The 10,532-nt window shown below is 61.1% G+C and overlaps 1 protein-coding gene across 1 annotated transcript in view; it reads left to right on the top strand.

The window, feature by feature from the left end:
- LOC113217695 (homeobox protein homothorax) overlaps positions 1–10,532 on the top strand; it is a gene marked incomplete in the record, with an annotated part of 173,868 nt that overhangs the window by 18,537 nt on the left and 144,799 nt on the right. Inside the window, 1 exon segment of the mRNA XM_052264880.1 lies at positions 4,306–4,447. Within this exon segment, the coding sequence (XP_052120840.1) occupies positions 4,306–4,447 (142 nt within the window).

Raw genomic sequence — 10,532 nt, 5'->3', positions numbered from 1 at the left:
GGGGGGGGAGTGGTCTGGCGTGGCGAGCGCCGCTCTTGTTATCACCGACAGGGCCGGGCCAGGCCGTCAGACTGCGGGTGCGCCCCGCCCCGCCGCGCCCCGTCCGCGCCGCCGCCCTGGTGGGAGCCCCCTGCCCAGCCCCTCCCCGCCACACCGCGACAAGGACGCGGAATGGCCGTTTTACGGTCGAGAGCCCGGCCTGGAGAGTATACCAGTGATGTGCCGCTGGCGGCTGGAGGAGGAGGGTGGTTGGCGATATATTTCTCAGGTCACCAGCGCTCGAGTGAGGCATTGCGACCGCCGAATATTGCCATTGCCGCCGTAAAAAAAATCTTTTAGCTGTCCTCGGTATGCACTTGCTTGCTGCGCGGTGCCCTCCCCCGCCGTTCCATCTACACATCTACACATCTGTCCGTCCATTACCGTATCCGTTGGCCGAGGTTAGGGGCAGCCCCACTGGAATCAATCACTCGATTGCACTGGTTCGTGTTTATCGCTCCTGTGCCCCCACCCATCCCCGCCTCCCCCTTCAGCGCCCCACTCCACTGCAGCCACTCTCGTAAAAGTGAAACGGCCATTATCGGCGGAAAAAATGTCGTCGTTGGCGCGTTTTGGGCCGGCAGCCGTCACATGTGAGCGTGGCGGGGGTGGGGGCGCCCGGCCGCTCGGGCCGCACCATCCCAGACGTGGCGTACATTTCGACATGTTCCAGGAAATGCATTTCGAAAATTTGGCGTCGGCGGCCGTGGACTAGGGCGGGGCGCCGAGGGCGGGGTTCTTTCCACTGCTGCGAGACGGCAGCCCGGGGAAAGGGTGCGCGTTGATTGACAGCTGTTTCCGGCCCCCAGCGCCGGGGTTATCTGGCTCCCGCTGATAACAGGGACAAAATCTCATGATGTGCACACAGAACATGTGTACTCTCGGCTGGTTTATTGTGCACACGTGTCAACAATCTATATCGGCCCCAGCTCGATTACTCCAGGTGAATTTGTCTTACAATATTTTTTTTTCGGGCTAATGGTAAAGAATTTGTATGTGAAAAGGACGGGGGTGCTGTCTTCACCTCTCGTTGTATTATTTTTTATCCAGTGTTTGTGTGCCGTCGCGTCCCGCTGGTCGTCAATCTCCCTCTCCCCTTGGCGTCCTTAACGTCATCGAGATTTATACAAGGGTCGGTGACCCATTGCCTGCCGTGTCTGCGAGTGTGTGTGTGTGTGTGCGGTCGGCCGGTGTCGCCCTCTGGCGGCCGTCGCCCAGAACTGGGGCACGTCCGCCCGGTGCGGCCGGCGGGTAGCGCGGCGCGGCGTGGCTTCGCGCTTCGGGACGCCCCGTATACTCCGTTTTATGATTACGGGATGATGCTGTAAAAGTGGGGTGCCGTAAAGGCTGGTTGTATACACGGCGGGGTTCGCGCGCCGGCCGCGATGTGATGCCCGGTCTGATGTCACCGGCCGTTAAGTGTTTTGTAACGCGGGGCGGGGCGGGGCGCAGTGGAAGTGCCCCCTGCGTGCGCCACCCCGCCTCTCCGGCTGGATTGTCCCCTCAGGAGGCCTCGGCGGCCTCGCCGTGTCGTCTGCTTTAGTGGCTGGGCTCATTATTGTCGCGCTGGGAAGAGTCAAGGGAAGGCGGAAGTCCTGAGGACGTCCGAGCGGCTGACCGGCCGGAGCCTGGGAGCCGCTGGCGGCGGCCGCTGGTCGAGTCACACCTCTCCCGGCCCATAACTTTGCGCTGCTCCGCGACGGTCGAGGCGGTGATTGAATCCATCGCGCGCTCATTTTATTGGTAATGAAACGGGCGGCTCGAACGGCGGCGCCATTAGTTACCCGTCCAAGTGGATCGCTACTTTGTTACACGTTTGGGCGTTGTTTGTAGGACAAGATCCGTCCTCCCACCTGCTGCTGCTGCTTCTGAGATGGCGCTCTGGTGACGCGCGACGGTGATAGGAGAGGGGGGAGAGGAGTACGATAGGGAGTCGCAGTTTACCTCGCACTACCCCTGCTTGGCTTGCTTGTTCGCTTTTAAATTGCCCTCCTTCAACAGCTTCCAAAATTGTGCTGCTCCCTAATTATCAGCAGCAGGCGTCGCGTGTCGGGGACCCGCTCGGGCCCACCCCGCCCCACCCTGCCCAGCCCCCGCCCTGCCCCGCAGCGCCCCCAGGCATGCCCGGAAACGACCTGGATTAAAATGTGGCAGGTTGGCTGGTCCTGGCGTGGTCGAACACGGCATAGCTGATAGTGCGTATAGTAGTATTTTTCTGCCGGAACTCTATTTTAACTTTCGCTCGGTTTTCCCTTTACCTGCTAGCTGTGTACGTTATGCCCACAGTCCCCCACCCCCCGCTGTACGTAATGGCCGCGTACGTACACCCCTCGCGCGCTTTGGCTTTTCGTTCGGAAAACAACGCGTCTGTAAATATTTCAGGAGGATGGCATGCCGTTGTCGTGGGTGTCGGGGGGTGAATGGGGTGGGTGGGGCGGCGGCCCTGGCGCGCGTACCCACACCGTTAAATGGACACGCACCCCGCCAGGCCCCGCCCTGACGTTGTCCTGGGATTTAAATTGTTGAGCGGCCCTGTAAATGTTTGAGGACGTGTGTGCGCGCGCGCCTGGGGAGGGTTGAGGACCTTCCTGGAAGCGGCCGGTGCACTTTTGCGGTGCGTGCCGCTGCGTGCCGCGGGCGCAGCCGGCGCTGGCTGCAGCCCCGGGGCCAAACCCCCAAAACGATAAGGCTAAATACGTAATGCGCCCCTCGCGCGCGTCGATACAAAGCCCGAGTGGCGCTTGCGGTTCCAGTTGCGGTCGGGCCCGTGTGTGAGTGTGTGTGCGCGCACGCGCGCGCACCGCTGACAGCCTGCTGCACACGCCCCCGCACGCACGAATACCAGGGCCAGTTCGTGGTTTTGTGTCAATGGTTGCCCCACCCGAATCATCATTACTTTTTCAACAATAAAGAATAATAATAAAAAGATCGGCAAGGTAGACGTCCGTTGCGCCCCCGCCCCCTCTGGTTCGGTGCGAGCGCCCTGGTGGCCGCTGGCCGGCTCGGTTTGTCGCCAATAACCGTGAGTATTATGGGGCACTGCGTGGCGGGGCGGGCCCAGCTGTGCCGTGTTGGCTCGAACAACAGAGTCTGGAGCAGTAGTTACAGCGGGGTGGGCCACCGCTCCTTGAGCCGGCCTCTGGCCCTGGGCGCCGCGCCCCACGCCACCCCTCCCCGCCCCACCCCGCACCCCGCGCTAGACGGTAGTAAAGTACGCCGCGTTGATAGCACGTAAAAGTTGGCGACAGTGGCGCGGCCGGCCCCGCGGCGCTTTAGGGCCGAATAAGCATCCTTTCATGTTTTGTTGTTCTAGTCTTGATGGTTTGTTAAGCAGTTGCATTTATCTCGCGTGGAGATAAGGCGGGGGGCGTTTAGGGGCGTCTCGCGCCCCTTCTACGCTCTTGATGAACCATTTCAGATTATGTGCGAGTATACGACTTTCTTACTTCTTTCCTCGTCGTCGTCCTCCCGTCTGCGCCGCTGCAGAGTGGCTGCTGCTGCCGCGCGAGACTTTCACTCACGATCGGAGATTCTGCGAGTGAGCGTAATTTTGATGGCCTCCCCCGGATTTGTTGCGCTTCGCCGTTTGGGACGTAATGGGACATCCGCGCCGCGCCATTCGGGGGGGATGTAAGGACCGCCGTCGTCCCAGGGAATGCCGAGCTGCTGGTGCTGCACGAAAATAAAGTTTCGATGCCCACGAATTTTGTCGGAAAACTTAAACCCTGCTCCTCCCCACCCCCTTCCCCCGGCTTTTCCCTCCCTTATCCACCCCGTGGCTGGCCCTCCCTTATCTCGGTGGGATCCGACGGTCAATGGGTGCTTCTTGCGGGACCGTTTTTTTCGGCTTTCACGGCAAACACACACACACACACACATGCACACACACACACTCACATACATGCCCAACCGACACACGCATTTACCCGTACGTGTGATCGATTTTCGATGCGCGGTAAAACAAACACGCGTGTCCACCTGGTGAGGTGTGTCCGTTTGCCTTGAAATGTTATCCGACGCGTCTATTTGGACAGCGAGTGCGACGGCTGAGTATGTGCCAAAGATTGTCCATCTGTTTGTTTTGCTGCCGATCGTCAGAGTCAACAGTAGTGTTGTGCGCTGCTGCAGCCCGCCGTGCGCGCGATGCAGGCCAGGCACAGCGGCACATGAATGAGAGTTTCCCTGATTTGACGGTTGGCGGGCCGCCGCCCGCCTGTTTGTGTTGGCGACGATGATGAGTAACCCGGTTTTTATTGTCTGTTGCAGGCACCCTCTCTTCCCCCTCCTGGCACTTATCTTCGAGAAATGTGAACTGGCAACCTGTACACCAAGAGAGCCGGGTGTCACGGGGGGAGACGTGTGTTCATCAGAGTCATTCAATGAAGATATTGCAATTTTCTCAAAACAGGTAAGAAAAGTTCATTGTGCTTTTTAGTTCTTTTAGATTTTATAGGGGCGCCTGCCGACAGAGAGCAGAAGCCCCCACAGCCGCTCGCGGCGCACGTAGAATCCTGGATATATACAGTGCTCTAGGGGCATGCTGTTTACCTCATGTCTGTCTGCGTCGGTCTGCGTGAAGGTTGCCGCTGCCTCCCTCTCTTTTCGTGGTTCCTGCCAGGTTGCCCGCTTTTAGCTCAACCACCCTCGGGTTTCCCTCAGGTTCTCGGGGGAGAGGGTGAGACTTCGGGGAGCACTACGCTGAAGCACCCTTGAGCCGCGGCGGACTCGCCGTCTCGCCCCTGTGTGTGCGTGTGTGTGTGCGCGCGCGCCCGCGCGTGTGTGTGTAAACCCGTACTCTTATCTGCGTGTAATTGTTGCTCATGGCAATTGGATTAAGCTCCCGGTGGCTAGCCCGCCGTTGCAGTTGCGGATCGAACCTCTTGTCTCTGTCTCGCTCGCTTTTCCTCTCTCTCTCCCCCTCACTCCCCGGTGCAGGGCACATTTGTTTTCTTTTCACGATTGAGTCGTCTTGATCGCAGCGCGATGTGCTCGCTCTTCTGCACCATTGCATCGGAAGGTTGTTTTTTTTCCTTAATTTTTATTTTCCCTTTTGAACGACCTCACCGCGGCGCTGCCGCTGCACAAGTTCGGGGAGTGGCCCCCCGGACCGTCGGGCTCCTCGGATTGGATTAGTCTGGAGGTATTTAATCAGGTCTTCGGAGCAGGGGGGTGCCCCCGCGGCTGGCGGGGCGCCTCCCACGCCCGGCATGAGGACCGCACCGCCGCGCCCCACCACGCCCCGCCCCGCCGCGCCGCGTCCCGCCGCGCCTCGGCCCGGCCGGGCCCCACGCTGGGTGAGGCGTTTACGTGGACAATGACGACGCAGCGGGCGGCCCTAAGGTACCTCTCGCTCTTGTCGCACTGCACCGCCACGCCACGCCGCGACGCACCGGATGGACCAAGCCAGGCCGATGCTCATTTATATCGGGGGGGGGGGGGGGGGGGGGGTATGCCACAACACGATAGCGCACCGCGGGTATCTACGCGGGAATTAAAAAGGTCGGCCGGGCGGCGGGGCGGACGACTCAAGGCCGCCCTGGAGGAATGCGGCCGGGAGGTCGCTCCGTAGACGAGCCTGGACCGAGAGAGGCCGCGGTGGAGGAGCAGCCTCGTCCGCATCTCGCTTTTGACGCGTTTCGACGCCGGCTTTATATATATTTGGACCACGAAAACTGGTCCGTTTTTCTGTGACGGAAACGGGATTAAAAACCGAGCGCTCCTTGTCTTGCTGCTTTGATGAAAGGCATCTCCTCCACGAGGCGAGCACAAACAGTCTGTGGAGGATCATTGAATGCGTACGAACTGAACTGGAATAAAAAAGGTGAACCGGTCTCTTCACAAACATAGCGGCTCGGGAAGAAGGGGCCCGGCTCATCAGCGGTGCCGCAGTGTCTGGCCAAGGGCCCAGCGGCACAAAAAAAAACTGAACGGGTTTGTCCTGCAGATCCTGCGTGCCTTCCTGCGACTGCGGCCCGGGCGACTCGGAAATGGAGGGCGATTTCTGCAGAATCCAGCGACCGCCAGGTGCCTCGGCGTGCCTCTGCAACGCTCTGCAGGCACTGCTGTTCTCTGGGCGCTCGCCGCCGTCTTCCTCTCTCTCTCTCTCTCTCCCTCCCACTCGCCCTCTCTCCCTCTCTCCCGGTTGCGGTGGTTCCTTCTGCTAGTGGCAGGAGCAGCGATTTTCCCGAGAAAAATGGCGCCCAAGTGCGTTCACCTCGCTTGGGCCCGTCTCTCTGTGGTCGGGTCGAATTAGACACGAGGCGCGGCGTGGCGGGGCGTGGCGCGGCGTGGAGGGGCGCAGCAGCGAGCGGGTTGGTCGTCGCCACGAGTCGTGCACGCTGAGCGGACCGCGCCGGGCGTCGCTCTCAGCCCCGCCGCGCCCCGCCGCGCCCCGCCGCAGCTATTCGTCATTATGTCGGCCGTGAGCGACCCCTTGCCTTCCTCCGCCTTGTATCTGTTTGCATCACAATGGTCCTCTTTGCACGCACTCCCACGCGAACCGCCAATCGCGGCGCGTCCGCGAGGCAATGACCCTCGCGAGGACCTCAGGAGGACCTGCTGGAACGCCCGTCGCTGCCGCCGCTGCTGCTGCTCCTTGCGGTCCATCTTTCGGTGTGCACTCGGCGTGTTCACTCGCAAAACCGATTCGAAAACACGATAAAGCCTCGCTGGCGTCGTAAAATCGGTCGTTAGGGTGGGCAAAAGGGACGAGCCCAGTTCAGTTTGAATGCGGTAATTTTATGACTCGGTAAATATGTTTGGTGGGCAGGCAGGGCCGCGGGCGGGGCCGCCGGCAGGGCTGGTGGTGCTGGGCGCGCTGGGGCGGCGCTGGGGCGGCGCTGGGGCGCTGCTGTTGGCACGTCGCGCTCTGAGTGAGTTTGAACGGCGTGTGTCCTTGCCAGTTTGTAGTGTCTGCCGCCCCCCCCCCTTTTTCCCCGGCCCGCGCAAATCTCTTCTCGCAAAACCGACCCACACGACGACGGACACCACCCAGCGCCGCGACGCCCCACAAATTTATGGCTTTATAACGCGCGGTTAATTTATCGGTGCGGGCTGTGCGGTGGCGCTGGGCATCCCCCGTGACTGCGCCGTGACGGTGCCGTGACGACGCGCGCGCGGCGGGTCACGCTGTGACGACTTGCTTGGAGGTTTTCGAACCCTTTCTTTGTGGCGGTGGGTAATTTTTCGGTTGAGCTTTGCGCGTGCGTGCTGCCGTGACTGGTACCTGTATGCCCCCGCCCAACCGTGGTGCCGGGCGGGGCGGGCGGGGCGGGCGGGGCGGGCGCAGATAAGATAGGTGCTGCACTGGATGTGTTCGTGCGCAGTGCGTGCGTGGTGCGTGCGTGGCACACAGCTACCAAAACATTCCTGGCCTCCCCGTCGTCCTAGTACACTTCCGGCAGGGCCGTGTGTGTGTGTGTGTGCAGCGTCCTTGTGTTGAGGAGCTGCGCGTCTGTTCCAGATATTGCCTGCTGCACCAGGCTGGGGGGCAGACACGCGGACTCGGACGGACAGACTTGCAAGAGGGCTGCGAGGAGGAGGGAGGGAGGGAGGGCGATGCGAGGTGACTGAGATGCATTCGGAATGAGGGAGGCAGGGACATAACGATTGAGGGGGTTGGGGGAGGGGGGGGAGCCACTGGGCCCGGACTGCCCTGTGCGAGCCTTGTACCACCGGTATCGCGTGAGTGCGTGCGTGCAGCGGCCCGTGGGCCCGGCCCCTGCCCCTCCGAGGTTTGAGCCCCCCGCTGGTATCGTTGCTGGTGGCAGGGCGAGCATGGCGAGCATGGCCGTCTTGCCTCCCCCCTCCCCCTCTCCCCGGCCCTGTGGAGGACCCTCTGTGTGGCCTTTGGCGCGGCCCCTCGGCCTCCTGCCGACCTGCCCCTGCCCGCCCGGCCCGGGTACAGTAAATACAACTTCCACGTCGTCTTCCTGGCCGTGTGGTGGTGGTGACCAGGTGGTGACTGACCCGTCTCGAGGGAAAAGGAAATTCAGGACGACGAGTTGGCCAATTATTTTCCGTATACGCGGCGCTGCCTCTGGCGCGGCCCGTCTAGGTAGCCGGCGTGGAGCCGCGGCGGCATCCCGTAGGTCGTGGCGCGGCGCGGCCGCCGCTCGCCAGAGAGGAATAGCGTTCTTGGAAAACGCGGCCGGCTTCGTAGAATGCAGGGCGCGATCCCGAGCGCTGGCCGAGCTGGCTGGGCAGCAGCAGCAGGCCTGGCGCAGCGGCGGCGCGGCCCGAGTACATGAGCAGGCCGGGCAGGCGGAGCAGGCGGCGTGCCTGGAAAGGGGAAAAATAAAGGATCGGCCGGCCGGTCACTCGTTGATGCGTGTTTTTCGTCCGTCCGTGACGCTGCGCTGCGCCGCGCGGTACGTTCGTACTGTGCGTACGTTTCTTGTGCGCCGCCGCCGCCGCGCGCTCATCTCTCATTTTTATACACTGTTTTATATGGTTTATTACAAACGTGACGGCTGCCGTTTATCGCTGCATTGTCGCTGGAGGCTTGCTGGAGGCTCGCTGGAGGCCCTGGAGGCTCTGTGGGTAATTATGTCGACCTTGGGCGTAGCTCGCGGCGGCGCGCGGCGCGTCTCTTTGAGGAGGAGGCGCGGCCCTCGCGGCCAGCCTGCGGCCCCTGCGGCCAGACGACTCTCTACACACGCACCGTCTAGGAGACCGAGCCGAGGGTCTTTGATTTTTCGGGTGGTTTTCGATTCGGGTCAGGGCGGGCTGCCCGGGAGGTGGACGCGGCTGCGGCGACGGGGTCAGATTTATACACAGCCCGCCTACGCATTCCCGGCGCGGGACGTCTTGCGGCCGGTCTGCACGATGTCCTTCATTGTATCTGCGCGGATCAATCGGCACGTGAGTGTGTGCGCACGTTATGCACCACACTTGCTGACGGCTGTGAGGCCTCCGTGCACGCGATGGATGCTCGGCGCGCCGCACGCGCACGCACGCACGCGCACGCACGCACACACACCCCGCCTGGTCACGCTCGTTATACAACGCGATGAATATGCAAAGGGTCCAAGGACGGGGGGCGTATGTAGGGGAGGGGGAGGCACAGCCCAGCTCAAGGTCCTCCGCGCCGCGCGCCCAGGGATTTGGTGTGCACCAAGATACCTACCAGGCTCTCGGCCCTTTGCCTTACCTGTACACTGCCAGAAACAGAGGTCCGGGACTGAAAATGCGTGATATAAAAAGAGGAGCGCCGGTTATGCCGGGAGAAGGACAATCATGTAGAAGGGGAAGGGCTGAGCCCGTCCCCCGGCTCGTGTTGTGGCCCTCTCGGAAACGTGTCACTTTCTGTGAGAAATATTTTTCGAGTTGGTCGGTGCATGTTTTTTGGTGGCTTGGCTTGGCTGGCTGGCTGCTTCACACACAGCTGCCCCGGCGCGACGAGCCACAGCCAGACCGGTCGGATAGGAAGAAAGGCTTAGAAGTCCCTGCGGTGTCTGGCTGGGGCACGGACGGGGAGGGCTCGGGACGGGACGGGTGGAAAAATAATCGAATGGAGTCGAGTCATCGATGACGCCTCGCCCCGTTGGTTTGGCGCGCTGGCGCTGGGCTGGCGCTGGGCTGGCGCTGGGCTGGCGCTGGGCTGGCGGCGCATAGCGCATCAGCTGATGCGGCGGGGCCTGGCTGGGCCAGAGGTGAGAGGGAGATGGATGCGGCTCAGCGCCGAGCAGCGCCCCTGCCGGCAATTAGAGGAGTTATTGATGACATGTGGGCCCCGCGGGGCGGCAGGGCGGCCGGCTGGCAGGTGACTTCTATTTTTGCAGCCCGGCCCTTTTACTCAGCACGGGACCATTATGTGAAGTGGAGGAGAAGAAGTAGGTGAAATGCAAACGTCGCCGCGTGGGGGGGGGGGGGGGCGAAGTGGCTTGAGGGGTTGTCGCCGGCTCGCGAATTTAATGCTGAAGCAATTCACGTGTTTCATCAGCTCCTGCCGCCCCGCTGCTGCTGCCGAGCTGGCCGACGTGTCGTCTGAGAGAGTCAAAAATAACCTTGCCCGGCATTCATCAGGCGCGCCTGAAGCGTTGAATGGGCCACGCTGAATTTTGGTGCGGTCAATTTATTTTTGACCTGCTTGAATTGTTTGGCGTTTTCGCCCAATGTGATGTCTATGAATGATCAGAGGTTGCTGATTTTGAAAGACTAAATTTTTGAATTTACAATAACGTACGCATCAAATGTTAATATCCCTTCATCAGGTGTCATGCATTTTACTGTATATACAAAAGTTATGAATACGGTTGTACGTAAATTTTCGTTACGCACAGTGAAGTACATGGCACTGTACAGTAAGTACATAAACATACGGACACCGACGAAACATTGTAAGAGATGAGAAAGAGAGGGGGACAGGGGAGAAGGGGGAAGAGAGAGAGCAGTATTTATAGTCCGTCGTCCTCTCCTAGGGTGGTGCATTTGACACGCTGCGTGTCTGCCAGCATGGCGGCGCAGCTCCGGCCCCCTCCCCCTGCTCCCCC

The sequence above is a fragment of the Frankliniella occidentalis genome, unplaced genomic scaffold (assembly GCF_000697945.3).
Source record: "Frankliniella occidentalis isolate FOCC.00 unplaced genomic scaffold, Focc_3.1 Scaffold22, whole genome shotgun sequence".
NCBI classification, from domain to species: Eukaryota; Metazoa; Arthropoda; class Insecta; order Thysanoptera; family Thripidae; genus Frankliniella; species Frankliniella occidentalis.
This window is presented reverse-complemented; position numbering and strand designations above follow the sequence as displayed.